At 50.4% G+C, this 14,946-nt stretch overlaps 8 protein-coding genes across 8 annotated transcripts; 4 read left to right on the plus strand and 4 right to left on the minus strand.

Annotated features, from left to right (window-relative positions):
* Positions 1-12: 12 nt before the first annotated feature.
* N7517_010202 (uncharacterized protein) lies at positions 13-2,427 on the minus strand (the record flags this gene model as incomplete). The annotated part of the gene is made up of 3 exons (XM_056727925.1): positions 13-1,005; positions 1,064-2,135; positions 2,198-2,427. The coding sequence occupies 3 exons, from the start codon at positions 2,425-2,427 to the stop codon at positions 13-15; spliced, it is 2,295 nt and encodes a 764-aa protein (XP_056573740.1).
* A 1,746-nt stretch (positions 2,428-4,173) lies between these two features.
* On the plus strand, positions 4,174-6,939 carry N7517_010203 (glycoside hydrolase family 2 protein; the record flags this gene model as incomplete). Its single annotated transcript, XM_056727926.1, has 5 exons — positions 4,174-4,295; positions 4,366-5,316; positions 5,378-5,808; positions 5,859-6,094; positions 6,142-6,939. The coding sequence occupies 5 exons, from the start codon at positions 4,174-4,176 to the stop codon at positions 6,937-6,939; spliced, it is 2,538 nt and encodes an 845-aa protein (XP_056573741.1).
* Positions 6,940-7,108: 169 nt separating this feature from the next.
* Positions 7,109-8,009, plus strand: N7517_010204 (translin family protein; the record flags this gene model as incomplete). The annotated part of the gene is made up of 2 exons (XM_056727927.1): positions 7,109-7,308; positions 7,361-8,009. The coding sequence occupies 2 exons, from the start codon at positions 7,109-7,111 to the stop codon at positions 8,007-8,009; spliced, it is 849 nt and encodes a 282-aa protein (XP_056573742.1).
* A 388-nt stretch (positions 8,010-8,397) lies between these two features.
* On the minus strand, positions 8,398-8,965 carry N7517_010205 (RPEL repeat-containing protein; the record flags this gene model as incomplete). The annotated part of the gene is made up of 3 exons (XM_056727928.1): positions 8,398-8,573; positions 8,681-8,781; positions 8,835-8,965. 3 exons carry the CDS (start codon positions 8,963-8,965, stop codon positions 8,398-8,400), a joined length of 408 nt encoding a protein of 135 aa, XP_056573743.1.
* A 653-nt stretch (positions 8,966-9,618) lies between these two features.
* N7517_010206 (uncharacterized protein) lies at positions 9,619-10,964 on the minus strand (the record flags this gene model as incomplete). The annotated part of the gene is made up of 2 exons (XM_056727929.1): positions 9,619-9,900; positions 9,963-10,964. 2 exons carry the CDS (start codon positions 10,962-10,964, stop codon positions 9,619-9,621), a joined length of 1,284 nt encoding a protein of 427 aa, XP_056573744.1.
* A 486-nt stretch (positions 10,965-11,450) lies between these two features.
* On the minus strand, positions 11,451-12,516 carry N7517_010207 (sulfurtransferase; the record flags this gene model as incomplete). The annotated part of the gene is made up of 2 exons (XM_056727930.1): positions 11,451-11,526; positions 11,561-12,516. 2 exons carry the CDS (start codon positions 12,514-12,516, stop codon positions 11,451-11,453), a joined length of 1,032 nt encoding a protein of 343 aa, XP_056573745.1.
* A 214-nt stretch (positions 12,517-12,730) lies between these two features.
* On the plus strand, positions 12,731-13,173 carry N7517_010208 (anaphase promoting complex subunit 11; the record flags this gene model as incomplete). Its single annotated transcript, XM_056727931.1, has 4 exons — positions 12,731-12,872; positions 12,929-12,960; positions 13,022-13,085; positions 13,135-13,173. 4 exons carry the CDS (start codon positions 12,731-12,733, stop codon positions 13,158-13,160), a joined length of 264 nt encoding a protein of 87 aa, XP_056573746.1. The 3' UTR covers positions 13,161-13,173.
* Positions 13,174-13,668: 495 nt separating this feature from the next.
* N7517_010209 (uncharacterized protein) lies at positions 13,669-14,766 on the plus strand (the record flags this gene model as incomplete). Its single annotated transcript, XM_056727932.1, has 1 exon — positions 13,669-14,766. One exon carries the CDS (start codon positions 13,669-13,671, stop codon positions 14,764-14,766), a length of 1,098 nt encoding a protein of 365 aa, XP_056573747.1.
* Positions 14,767-14,946: the final 180 nt, after the last annotated feature.

Below are 14,946 nucleotides of genomic sequence, written 5' to 3' on the forward strand. Positions count from 1 at the left end.
GAGAACAAACGTTCAGTAATAAAGCCCGCCATTTGCAAAATACCCAGAATCCGGCATGGGATCAAAATACGCAGGTTGTTCTCCGTATTTTGGGCCTTTCTCATGATCGGGGGTCAACAGAGTCATCGCATCGTTCCTCCCATCAATATCAGCGGCAACCCCTGGCCACAAATTATTGTCACTCCAGCTCAGATATTCCCAGAGATACTGGCCTCCTGAATCATCCGTGAACGGGGTAGTGGCGAGGGGGTCAAGGAACCCATTCTCGCCTATGGCCATGTTGCCACGACCCGCGCCAGGTGCCGGGAACATGAGTGACATATCCCGACCAGCGGGATAAGAGCCACTCAGAATACTAGTGGAAGAATCAGGATCGAGGTCCTGCCCCCGCTTGCTAGCCTCATAGATACGCGAGATAGCATCCAGCGACCGCTTTGCCGTATGGCCGAAGGACTGCATACGGGCCAAAGTCATCATGGCCATTTCCACCTGCGCCTGACAGGACTCAATGGAAGCTCGGGGGTCATCCACCGTTGGATCGTTAAGGAACAACCCCACCAAGGGAACAAGAGAAGCCTGGAAAGTCCACCAGACAGCATTCCACCCGCACAGCTGGTTAAGCTGTGCCGTAGCAGCGATATTCCGAATAGATTCCTCTGCGACTGCGCGACATTTCTCAATCGCGGTGCGCTCCTCGGATCGCAGTGCGATATAAGGCACGCGTCGCATGGCATAGCTGAGCAGTGTTGGTCGATATAGGAGGATCCGTTGGTTGTAGTAGCGCCAGCGCATGACTGTGCGGACAGTGTTTATTGACTCTGAGCAGGGCTCATGGTCTTTCAGGACGGAGGGGAGATTGTCCCACCACTCAAGGAGCTGTGTATCTGCGTGGGCCATTTCTTGGTGCTTGACTAGCGGTGCTGCAGCGAGGGACTCTTGGACTTGGGTTGCAATCTTGGCGAAGCGGATGTTTTCCACCAAGGGAAGGATCTCGAGGACGTTTTCCTATTAGAATATAATTAGTCAACTGAACATTTCTTTTCTGGAAAGGAACAAAGCCTACCTTGTCTCGACAGAGTGGGGGTTTCACTGTAATGGTTGAACCTATCCGACCCATACTAGGTCGGCCCAGTGTCATGCAAGCCCAGGTATCCATGCAAAACAAAGACCACCAGACGCGACGCTTAAGATCCATGGAGGCTAGCTTCGCCGGACTCGGTATTTGACGAGATTCCGCAAACTCCTTGTGCAGTCCCAAGGCAGCCGCCATACGCAGCGCAGCACCCATAAGGGAGTATGCCAGATTTGGCTGGCTGATATAGTGGCAGTACCAGCCGCCCATCAGGCCCAGCGCCTGGATAGTCTCGATATGGGAACTTCCCAAGGAACTCAGACTAAGGTGACCCTTGCATCGCAAGAAGTATGTCTGGTGTGTTACATCATCAGGTCCTGTAGCGGCAATGCAACCAAGCGCAAGAACGATGTTCAGCAACGCAAGCCAATGGTCATCTCTTCGACGACCGGCGCAGTAAGCCTCGCGGAAGGAGCGCTCATCGATCATGGGAGCGAAGGCTTGGAAATAGAGGAAATATGCATCGAGCATTTGCATCTCTGAGGGTGGAATAAGGGGTTGTGGGGGTGTGACAGGCGCACGATGTTGCCATGCTATCGGGTTCTCCTGTTCGTTTGCGGGAGTTCGAGAAAAGTACGAGGCACAACCTGGGTCCAACCAGACAATGACCTTGATCACAGCTTGGATAGATGATACACCCAGGTAAGATGAAGGCTGGCGAGCTGACAGCGACAGCCCATTCACGTCATCCGAGACACCCTCTACTAGATCCGAGGAGCTGGTATTACGGCTATCCGGTAGTTCCTCGGGCATAGTTTGCAGAGCCTCGAGGTTATCATCATCATTTGACAGAGGTGAGACATGGGCTTCCAATGAAGCCGATGTAGATGGTGAATCGGCATGATGTGATAGGGCTTGCATGTGAGAACCCGACGAAGCGGTTGTGAGCTCCAGAAGTTTCTCTCGTGGCAGATTTGTCAATGACTCTGGAGAAAAGTTTGGGAATAACTTTCCCAGGATACTTCGATATTCTTCCAGAGTTGTAGACAGTTTTTCTACATGTCTATATGGGATTATACGGGGTTAGATGGTTGGTAGAAGAGAATGGGGGGGCGAGTGACTTACCTCCGCGATGGCCGCGGGTCTGAATAATGGCATTGATCCGACTTCTTATACCATCGACATGCCTCACATGGCTTCTCACCATCACACTTGATCTTGCGATGACGACAAGATGTACAAGCGCGCAAGGTTGTCACACGACGACTAATAGATTCACGTCTTTCGCTGGTAGATCGGTTGCGAGCAGGAGTTGCTGCCGTTGGGTTCTCAAACCCTTCGAATGTATGAAACATGATGAATAGTTATATAAGTTATAGATGACCACACCTGGTCAGTAAATAGGCGACATAGAGTATATAAAAGGTTGTGTTCACATCGTTGAAAGGTGGCAAGTCATCTAAGATAGAAAAAAACGGATAAAACCAAAGCAGACTAAAACCAAAACGAAAATCAAAAAGAAAAAAAGAAAAGAAAAAAGGGCTGATCCGCTTAATCTCCCCGCATTTTATGGATACTTTAACTTGTCTTCTTCTCGGCTCAGTTGGATTATAGTGATTGGTCGGGATTGGTCGGGATTATTATGGAGTGATCTTGAGCGAGACTTTCGGATCTGATAGAAAAAAGAGAAAAAAATCGCCGTTCCCCCGGTTGAAGAGGTTGAACGTGAGATTCCCGTAGTAACTCCCGGCATATAAAACCACCTGGAGGGGGGTTTTATGGGGTCAAACCAGGATTAACTGGGGTTGTAAAGTCCCGAGCTGCAGTAATTCAGCCGGGAAATGCCACGCCAGCATGAACAGGGGTGCAGATGTGCCCATTCACACGGACATCCAATTTCGCTTGCGGTGTCATATACGCCACAGAACATGGTCCTTCAAGTGAGGGGCAATTTCCCCGGACTCATTTTGGCGAAAGTCACTGCAGACTTGGACGATCGTATGGGGAAGATCACAGTCTCTTCTGGGGTGGAGATTAGGTCCGATAGTCCAGTTACCCAATTTCCTCTCGGCCAGATACTCCAAACCTGTGCCCATATTAAACCTCGTTTCTATAATGTCTGGGGATCCTCCGTGTGCTCCGTCCGGAGTAGACCATAATGGCTCTAAGCCTGACGCCTGACGCCCGCAATGAGGGATTTTCACAAAAATCAAGGGGCTAGTGCTCATGCTTACCCCGTGTATCAGGAGGTACCCTATTTTCACACCTTGCCACTGGGGGGTCCTAGTTGCCGAGATAATTTCGCGCCATGTCTCGTTCCAGTCAAGGGCCCGAAATGGAGACACGGTTAGGGATTCTCCCCATATTTTTTTTCTTGATTTTCAAAGGGAAAAAAAGAAAATTAAGGCCAAGAGTATCCAACTCCGCAAACTCGAGGTAAATTTAAACCAAGCACTCTGCAGATGCTCCACGCTGTGATTGATCTCCAGGAAAGTTATCGGGGGGTGGACATTGCCAAGCCTGACGAGAAAGGCCGTTGGCTGCCGAGGCTTGAGCGGTGATTGACTTGATTGGCTCGGTTGGGACGTGTGACTCATGCATACTAACGGCAAATTAGTGCAATAAATGAAGTGTAGGGCGTCTGTCCGAAAGAGGGTGCCTGCACAAGGGGAACATGCAGATGATATAGTGTGAGCCTCCCAAGTTTAAAAATTCCAGCTAGAAAAGGAACGTCATCAATGATGCATAGCATTTGGGAGCTTCACGGCACATTTTCCGTGACCAACAAAGCTATTGAGTGGATATAAACAACCCCAGAGGGTTCGAGGGGAATGCCGGATGGTGGAGAGACATCTGAAGACCATTATTGAAATTTTGCAGATTTGCAAATTTTCATGATTTCACTGTATTTGAAGTATACAATTTGCAAATATACAGGTCATGTGTTACACTAGTCCCTTTTGAACACGGCAGGTTTCATTTTTCCCAAAAGGGAAACGGGGGGCTCCGGGCTTATCGATAAGGAAAGTCGGTCTCCCAACTATGTATAAATCCCGGGGAAGACGAAAGCTACTTCTTTCATATGTCAATTGCTTTTCATTATGGCTAAGCTTGTACACTCTCTATCTTCTGGCTGGTCCTTTAAGGACCGGGACACCGACGAATGGCTGCCAGTAGCTACGGTCCCGTCCGTGGTACAGCAGGATCTCATTGCTAATAACAAGTGAGCTATTTTTTCTTTTCTTTTTCTCAAAAAAAATTGTTTTCCAAATCTAATAACCTTCTTACAATAGGCTCGATGATCCTTATATCGGATTCAAGGAATTAGACGCCCGCTGGGTCAACGAGAAGTCATGGGTCTACCGAAATGTGATCCAGAAGCCATCCGCCCCCGCCGGCTCTTCAATTGTGCTGGTCTTCGATGGTCTTGATACCTTCGCCAAGGTCAAATTGGACGGACAAGTGATTCTGGAGAGTGATAACATGTTCCTGGGTCACCGGGTGGACGTAACCAAAGCATTGGAAGCAGAGGGCGACCACACGCTCGAGGTTGAGTTCGACTGTGCACTCCTCAAGGCACGTGAGCTCCGAGCCCAGGACACCAAGCATAAATGGGTTGGTTTCAACGGTGACCCAGCACGCATGGCTGTGCGGAAAGCCCAGTACCACTGGGGCTGGGACTGGGGACCAGTGTTGATGACCGCGGGCATCTGGCGTGCCGTACGGTTCGAGGTGTACCATGCCCGCGTGGCCAATCTGTGGCCCCAAACCCAGCTATCTGCAGACCACCAGACAGCTGAGGTGACGGCCGTCATCGATGTGGAGACCGTCGGTGATGGAGAATATACGGCCCAGTTTAGCTTAAGCTTAAATGGGAACGAGATTGCAAGCAATGCTATCCCAGTGTCTGGGAAAACATCTCAAGTAACATTCCCAGTCGATCAGCCAGCTCTGTGGTGGCCCCATGGATATGGCGAGCAGACTCTATACGACGTATCGGTGTCGCTACTTCGCAATGGTGAACAGGTTGACCAGACATCTAAGAAGTTTGGTATCCGCACCGCCGAGATAGTTCAACAACCGGACAAGCATGGCAAGTCCTTTTTCTTCCGAATTAATGGGATGGACATTTTCTGCGGCGGTTCGTGCTGGATTCCGGCGGACAGTCTGCTCCCTGCTGTTAGTGCTGAGCGATACCGCAAGTGGATTGAACTTATGGTCGCTGGCAGACAAGTGATGATTCGGTAAGTTTCGCTTTGCTTTCTGATCTAGGATTTAACGTGGGTTTAGCTAACGTTGAACAAGTGTCTGGGGTGGTGGTATATATGAAGACGACTCCTTCTATGAGGCCTGCGACGAATTGGGAGTGTTGGTCTGGCAAGATTTCATGTTTGGATGTGGTAATTATCCCACATGGCCCGAGATGCTCGAGTCTGTCCGTCAAGAGACAATCTACAATCTAGAGCGTATGCGCCATCATCCTTCGATTGTGCTATATGCGGGCAACAACGAGGATTACCAGGTTGCAGAGTCAGAAGGCTTGACTTACAACTACGAGGACAAAGACCCCGAGAGCTGGTTGAAAACAGATTTCCCGGCACGATATATCTATGAGAAGCTGCTTCCCGATGTGGTGGCCGAATACTCACCTAGCACATTCTACCACCCTGGAAGTCCATGGGGAGATGGCAAGATATCGTCAGATACCACTGTTGGTGATATGCACCAGTGGAACGGTGAGCATTCTCCAACAGACTTCGCGTTCTTACGCTAATCATCAGAATAGTGTGGCATGGAACACAGGAGAAGTATCAAATCTTCGATACTCTCGGCGGCCGATTCAACAGCGAGTTTGGAATGGAGGCATTCCCCCACATCTCTACCATTGACTACTTTGTCGAGAATCCGGAGGACAAATTCCCCCAATCCCATGTTATCGACTTCCACAACAAGGCCGACGGTCACGAACGAAGACTGGCGACGTACCTTGTAGAGAATCTGCGGTCCGCCACAGACCTCGAGGTATGACTACCACCATGATGACCATCGATCCAGGCTAACCTCTCCAGACCTATATCTATCTCACTCAGGTTGTCCAAGCCGAGACCATGATGTTTGGCTACCGAGGCTGGCGCCGCCAATGGGGCGATGAGCGACACTGCGGTGGAGCACTGCTCTGGCAGCTGAACGACTGCTGGCCGACAATCTCGTGGGCCATCGTGGACTACTTCCTGAAGCCAAAGCCAGCATACTACGCTGTCAAGCGAGTTTTGAACCCAATCGCCGTCGGGGTCCGACGTGAGCACCACGACTGGAGCGTGGCACACGCTCAGCCACCCAAGACCAGCAAGTACGAGCTTTGGATCGCCAGCAATCAACCAGGGACCGTTCAGGGCAGTGTGGAGCTACGTTTCCTGTCTGTCAACACAGGCCGCGATATTCGGGCTCCAATCGTGCGCGAAAACATCACCATCACTGCCAATGGCACCACGGATATCATCACTGATGGTGTTCTCGACCACATCGCCGAGCCAGAGCCACATGTCCTCGCTGCCCGGTTGTGGGTGGACAACCAGATTGTAGCACGGGATGTCGACTGGCCACAGCCATTGAAGTATCTCAATTTGTCCGCGCGACAGGTCGAGGTTAAGAGGCAGGCAGGAAAATCCGGTGAGACGGTGTTGGTGATCAATGCCCGCAAGCCGGTCAAGTGTCTTGTTTTCGAGGAGCAAGAAGGTGTACTGCTTGGGGACAACGCTATTGACATTGTGCCTGGTGATGAGCAGATAGTCACAGTTACTGGCCTTGGAAGCGAGCCTCTTAGGTACCGGTACCTGGGACAAGAATCTTGCGAGATTGTTGAATGAGCTACTAGAGTGTATAGCAAAAATATGATCTCGAGCATAAGCACTCAAATAACACACAAGATAACTGTAAACATCAATTTGTAGACGATGTGAACAAGGAGAGCTCTAAAAGAAGATCATCTCATATCTTATCGGAGATCTGAACTTAGCCACCTCCAACTTTTTGCCAATGGGTACCAAACGCTCCTGGGAAGGCCAGCCACTCGAGCTCAATCCTCAAGATACAATCATGGCAGAAGCAGAAACAAAGTCAGCTCCTTCAATCCTGTCAATCTTTGAGAACTTCCGCGACGAGCTAGACGAGCACCATGATCGCCGCGAGCGTATCATCAAGAAAAGCCGCGACATTACCGCCCTGAGCAAGAAGATGTATGCCTTCACCTCCAGCTCAAGAACTCATCACTAATTGAGATCGCCTTAGTATCTTTGCCCTCCAACGAGTCCGCACAACGAACCAACCCCTCCCTCCCAAAATCGCCCAAGAAAACCAAACCCGCTTCGACCAAATCCACGCGCTGTTCGAAGGGGTCGTCCCCGAACAACTAGGCATCAATGGCTGGCGATACCAACGCCAAATCAGTGCAGGAATCCAAGAATTCATCGAAGCCGTCTCCTTCGACCACTACCTACGCACGCAAACGCTAATCACCCACGCCGAGTGCTCCGCCCGTGTCCCACCCGGAATCTTCGTTTCAGAAGAAGACTACCTAATGGGGCTGTACGACCTCACCGGAGAGATGATGCGCTTCGCAGTTCTATCACTGAGCTCCGGAAACGCAACTGCCACCAATGCGACCGAGAATACAGCAAGCGACAGCGAGAAATCGACGGTCGCTTCGTCGCAGGGTGGTATTGTGGTTGATCTACGTGCTATTCGCGCAGGCTTTGAGGCGCTCACTTTACCACAGCGGCATTACATGTTCCGGGATATGGCGAAGAAGCAGGACGTGATGCAGAACAGTGTGGAGAAGGTTGAGCGGGCGGCGTATGGGATTGTCGTTCGTGGGAGTGAGAGACCAAGTGGGTGGACGCCTGATCTGTCGGGCGCAGTCGAGGTACCATCCTACTAGGAAACTACATAGGTATCCAGCAATCAATGACTTTTGAATGACAGTACATGTAGTCTGTTATAGTTCGAGGGTATTTCCCTATGGAACTATATGTAATTGAGTCTTTCTCTATATTCCTCTCCATCAATATCCAAAATTTATGTCTTATTTCTACTAGTACTTTGAACAGTTATACATTTGATGCAATTTCATGACATTGCTATACAGCACGATGACATCAAGTAAAGACAGTAGAAACCTCACGAAGACACTTAGGTGTCAAGGGAAACAAAGCATTTCCATAGGGGGAAAAAAAAGAAAAGCAATAAAACGCCGTCAAACGATCGTGTCACCCATATCTCATAGCACCAACATTGTAGAACCAATGTGGCGATGTTACTCTCCAAAATCAGACAGGCGAGCGTGGGTTCTCATCCTCGGAAAGAATACCCTGAGAAATCAACTCTTCAGGCTGTGGCCTATTCTGAATCTTATGTTCGAGGTTATCGGCCAGCATGTGCTTCTCGAGTTCACGGGCGTGGGCCTGCAATGCTGGGGCGGCGGAGGTTGCGGGGAGGATATTACCTTGGCGGGTTGTTAGTATATTGAAAGAAATCCCAGGTACCATCTCAGGTACCAGTCGAAAGTGAGAAATAAATCAAAGAGAAAGGGAAAAAGAAAGGAAAACAAACGCTCAACCAGCTGGTCCTTCTCAGGTCGCTTCTCCAGGTTCTTCTTCAGACTATCTGTAGCACGCTGGCGGTCGAGCTCCTGGCGGGCAGATTGAAGGGCTCTGTCAATATGTTAATCATATCTCAAGAGACTGAGAATATTGCAAACACCCACGGAGCCACATTGGTATCCAGCAGGATGTGGCGGTTCTTGAGGTCCTGCATTTCCGGACGAGTTTGGAGATGTTTCTCCAGCGAGTTGCGACGCTCGTTGGTTGGAGGAAGAGATTGTTCGATAGAAGACATTGTGAGTGATGAAGTGTGAAGAAGTGAAAATCAAGGAATGAAGTAATTAAGGCAAAAAAGTCAAGTGATCTCCCACGCGGGGAAATCGGCGGTCTATACACTACAACATTGAACCCATACAACATATAGGCCTATTGGGGGGGGTGGGGAAAAAAAATTCAAGATAAAATTCAAGATAAATCTGGGATAATTTGGGATAACTGGAATCCTAGTAGATCATACAATCTACCATTTCCCAAAAGAAAGCAACCGTCTCAACGTCTCCGCAATTTGAAGATCTCCCATCTCCATCTCCTAGGGAAAGGGTGAAAAGGGAAAGAAAAAAAAATAGGGGGGCACAGGCTTTCCGAAGTAGACATATTCAAGCAGCGCATCACAGCCGCGGGTTGAATCCACCATGGGATTCATGTCCTTTCGTATCCGAGATCCGATCATGTCGGGATTCTGGGATGATTGATGCCGGGGGAAGAGGGAAAAACACACTCTGCAGGCAATCACAGATCCAGATCCAGATCCCCGCATTCGGGGGGTTTATTGCAGTCCTGCAAAGAGAAAAGAGACACTCTGTCCGGTTCTGGATGCATTGGTTCACAAAACACTCCAGTCTACTGTCAAGAGAGATGACATGGAGTAGACCGTTTTGCTCGTGCCAATCAAGGAACCCAGAGCTTACCACGGCCACGACCATTACCTCGTGCACCGCGCGAGGATCCACCACGGCGACCATTAGATGAGCGGCGAGAGGCTCCAGCGTTGCCGCGGGGCGCACCGGTGGCACCGGCGGTACCCTGTTGGACGCTCGCGTCTACAGTGGGCGGCTTGGTTGCACCACCCAGAGATCGGCTGAAAGAGTCCGGGTCGATGGGCTTGGTAGGAACTTCCACGGTAGCAGTAGGCTCAACAGGAGGTGGCGCAGCCTTGGGGGCAGCCTTTCGCTGACCCCCACCACGCGAAGCACCTCGGGGGTTCCTTTTCCACGACCGCGGGGGACAAACACCAACTCATCTTCGTCGCTCTCTTCTTCGTAGGACAACAATGTCTTCGGCTCGGCGGGTTGGGTCTGGGTTTTCTCGACATATTTGCAGCGGTTTTTGTACTCACGCTCCTCGTACTGGATAGCCGTGCGTAACTGGAGAATGTTCTTGACACCAATGCCAAACTTCTGAGCCCACACCTGGGTCGCACGGTCATTGGAGATGAGGATGCACGTCTTGGCAGAGTTCTCAGCATCGGGACCGGTATGCAACCGCCAGAGCAGAGCGCTCAGCAATGGGCGCAGAGCGGGCGGCGCGGTCGGGATGACCGTTCCGGAGATGGTGCGCTGGTGGTTGGAAGACTTGCTCTTGGTCCTGTCATTCTTTGTTCCATTGCTGGACTCGTGCTGGGCGCACTCGGGGCTGGTACGGGAGCTGCGAGAGGATGTGCGCGATCCAGGTCCACTGGGGGTGCCGACGGAGGTGATCGAGACGGCCTCCGGGTCCTTTTTGAAGTTTAGCTTGGACAAGAGCATCTGTGACAAATCATCCGACTCGTTCTTGGTCAACGTATCATCGGCGCTAGGTTCGATCGCCGGTTCGCCATTGGTAGCTGCTTCGTCAATTACCTCGGGCTCCTCTTCAAATTCCGGCAGGAAGAATTTCTCTGCCTCCTCCCAGCGCTCATATTGCTCCATGGGGCCCTGGAGTAGAACTCGGTCGGCGGCGATGTGATCTTTACCGGAAGTGACCCGGTCAAGAAAACGGACTGCCTCGCGGGCATTGATGGCGACCTGCGATCCCGCTCGCTTCAGCGCATGGAGTCGTTCAAGTGCTAATCGGAGGATAATGGTTAGACCGGCAAGCACTGCAGTGATGGAATCGCCCTTGAACAGATACTCACTGTAGAGAGGAACCACAAGATCGATAGCACCATTAGCGGTCCATTTCTTGATTTCGCTAATATTGGTGGACAGGGCCGTCTCGTCCACGGCACAGTGGAAGACCTTGCGTCCGGTCGACATGGCGGATATTGAACGAATGCGTTCGTATATTTGTAGTGAGAGATACAGGGCAAAGACCGCCCTATATCGGAAGACTATAAGTGTAGACAACCGCGACTGAATCGGGGCCGGTCAGCACGGGCCTAGAGCTGAGGAAGGAGGTTTGACGATGGAGGGACCTGAGAATGTGGGGGGAGGAAGGGGAGTAGTGGGATGTCGGTTGATGGAGTCGTAAATTTTCACTCACGATTAAAAGGCAGTTGATAGGATGTTTCCATCTGCAGCATCTTTGTAACAATACAGATCTTGCCTGGCAAAGAACGCACCTTGAGAAATGATGCGATGGGAGGTAGAAATATGCTGACTAAGCGTGCTTCAGGAACAGACCGAATTTAAAGAGAGAAGTGAGGGTTTCTTTATATATTGAGGAGTACAGTCTAAAGGTGGAAAGAAGAAGAAAAAGAAAAGAAAGGATGTTAAAGAAAAAGGATACCAGAGTCCCCTGATCTATGACTTCACCTTCTTGATGAGGCCATCCGATTCCTTAACTCGTTGCGCCCACTCACTGAGGTTCATATTAGTACTAGTAGCAATTACAAAGGGAAAGATATACTTACGTCCAGCTGCCGTCATATACCCGACGCAGGTTTGGGTCACCATACTCCGCCTCACTCAGGGCTGTCTCGATGATGGAGGCAGTCACACCAGTACCGCACGAGCTAATAATTGTTTGGCTTGGATCCACCTTGTGATCCTCAAAGACCTTTCGCAGATCTTCAGCAGGGAGATAGGCTTTTGTTTCAGGGTCCAGTAATTCTTGGAAGGGCATACTCTTGGAACCAGGAATATGGCCCGATGACAGGCCAGGGCGTGGCTCCGGGTCAGTTCCAGCCCAGCGGCCATAGGAGCGTGCATCTAGAATCTCCACTTCCTCTGCACCTTCTTTTCCATAGTCCAATGCCAACTCCTTCATCTCGCGGAAGGAGATCACTAGTCGCGCGTCGTATGTCGGAACAGTGTACTTGGACTTCTCCACCACCGCTGGCTCACCGCCCTCCGTTGGAAGACCTTCTTTGACCCAGAGACGATAGTTATTGAGGATATGCACATTGGGGTGGCCAAAGACGCGCAGCGTCCAGCCTACACGGGGCGCACTGAAGATGCCCAGGTCGGCAGTGTCGTAAACCACCACCTCGTCGTCGCGACGGATCCCCAGCTCGCTCATAGCCTCGGCAAAGGTCTCACAAGTGGGAAGCATGTGGGGATAAGGTGAATCTTGATCTTTGATAGCGTCAAGGTCGAAAAATCGGGCCTGGGGGATGCGCGAGTTACGGAAGGAGTCAATTCCCTTGCGACCCTCTGGGTCGTTCGGCATGAACCATGCTGCACAGAGGGGAATCACGCGCGGGGAAGTTGAGATTTTTGTCGTGGGGTTCTTCTTAAGTGCTTCATTCAGCTGCTTTGGTGTCACTAAATACGAAGAAAAAGAGACATTGCGCTTGGTATGGAGCCCTGTGGAGATGGACATATTGGGGCGGAAGAGACGAGCAAAAGATCTGACTGCAAAAGTCATAGTGGAAAGAAAAAGGAACCTTTTTAAACCAATTTACATAACGAGGCAAAGCCCTAGGGAATAAATGCAGCAGAGGGAAGAGCAATATGAGGAGTACTATTGCGTGTTATGGCGGAATGTCCGTGGAGAACCATGTGATAAGATGATAAGAGATAACACTGTTTTCCCCCAAGGCCTCTCTTCACCTCTTCCTTGGCTCTCCATATACTCCACAATGAAGGTCGCCATTAAAGAATGGAATGCAGTTGCTACTTGGCACTGGAATATCCCCGAGGATGAAGTGTGTGGCATCTGTCGTGTTCAGTTCGATGGCACTTGTCCAACCTGCAAATTCCCTGGCGACGACTGCGCGCTTGGTGGGTGACCTTGATACTCCTTCTATGCTAGATACTGACTATGATGACTACTATAGTGCAAGGAAGATGTAACCACGCTTTTCATATGGTAAGACTGCGGAGTGACCCATATAAGCTAGCACTGAACTGATCGACGCTTTTGAAAACAGCATTGCTTGATGACCTGGATTGACCTGGAGTCTTCCAAGGGACTATGTCCAATGTGCCGACAAAGTAAGTTTTCACTAGATTGTCTGTGTGATATTGGGCTAACTTTCTCCAGAATTCGAATGGAAGGACAAGGAATAACGGCCAATTTAGTCTTTTTTTTTTTTCTTCTCAATGGTTATCAAGGCGTTGTCGGACGAATTCAAGATACCCATTTGTGTTTTTATTGGGCATGCAAAATTGGATTGGAAAAGTTGCTGTCACCTTAGTGTCAATTAAGCATAAAAACAATGCCGTGGTCGGAATGAGATTGAGACTGAGACTGATCAATCCATTCCATTTACAGTTCAATCTTTGTTATGGAGATATCTAGGTATATATCTTGCAAATTGGCCCGGGAAAGTCAACTTAAATCACGCCCAAGCGGCATACACAACAACTTACTCTCTCTCCAAGAATGAAGAATTACAACATCTCAGATAGTAATATCAATATCCAAGTCATTTGATACAACCTTGGAACTATATACACCCCAGGGCTGTCACTTCATCTGACCGTCACGTGGCGCTATCGATAAGCAGCTCTCCGCACGCGATCCAGAACCTCATCCTATCCCAAGCTCTTCTCCAGAATGATGTAGCCTCAGCTTATGGAGATGTCTGTAAACAACTCTCCCTACCATCCCCTGTCCTCTTCCTCATCCCGGCAGTCCCTGCACAAAGAAACACCCTCTCGGCCCGGCACCGCCTCTTCGCGGCCGAGTGATCGACACTCAAGAGGGCAACTGCCTGAGGGCCGCATATCAACTCATCAACCCCCAGAAACAATTGAATCGTGCCAAGATGCAGTTCCGGAGGAAAGCGAAGATCATCCCGAGGAAGGCCAAGAGCAACCTCCGTCTCACCCCGCATTCCAACCGTTCTTCACCTTGATCGAAGACGCCCATACCTCAGATTACCACCACCCAACGGTACACTACATATTCTCCGACGATGACACCGACATCGTGACAGAGGCAGCCCTACGTAGTCTGGCCGCGCAGCAAGAAGCCCTCTCCGATTCCAAGAAAGATCAGATCGCGCAGACCGAAGCATCCAATCTCCAGGACGAGATCAAAGACTCCTCTGATCCAGATCCAGCCAAGACCACCCTACTCCCACCACCAGTTCCAGGTGTCCGGGAGAACTATGTCATCCTTGACGTAGAGCCCTCACCATACACACCTGAGACAGCGCAAACCAGTCCGATGATCGAACAACTAGCATCAGGCAAAGGTAGGGGTGGCACGAGGTCCATATCATCGTCACCAGCGAACGTTTCCGCGCTCCCACAGGATCAGGGACAGCCACACCCGCAGTATCGCGTTACCGCGGCGCAGAGTTTCTCATCAACATGGCAGGTCCTCCACACGGAAGTGATGCCGGCGCCCACTTTTGAGAATAGCAATCCTGGGGAGTCACTAGGACATGGGTTGATGCTGAAGATCCGTGGCACAGGTGGGCTGCCGATTGAGGTGGGTGGCAAGGAGAAGGGGCGTACACTTGAGGAGATGATGGATCAGTTTGCGAAGCGGATGAGTGAGTTGCAGGTTGTTATCGATGCTGCTGAGGCTGCAGAGTCGAAGGAAGAACATGACGAGGAAGAACTCGTGCAGCATCCCTTCTCTACAGATACAGCTGAAGATACCATCCAGGGTGAGGGATATAGTGCGGCATATGCTGCAGCAGTTGAAGCGGAACACTCTTGATGATTTATTATCGCTGTTTTTGGCGCATCGCGGGGGAATCGTCGACGTTTGTGTTGTATACAGGCTAGTGCCGGGTGAACCTCATGCATATACTTTGAATACAAGACGAACCAATCCAAACCGGGAGATCAAGGATGGTATTAAGATCAAATTTGACATTCCTATAGGAATATCAATGTT

Source organism: Penicillium concentricum (assembly GCF_028827145.1).
Source record: "Penicillium concentricum strain IBT 3081 chromosome Unknown utg000006l_segment0_segment0, whole genome shotgun sequence".
NCBI classification, from domain to species: domain Eukaryota; kingdom Fungi; phylum Ascomycota; class Eurotiomycetes; order Eurotiales; family Aspergillaceae; genus Penicillium; species Penicillium concentricum.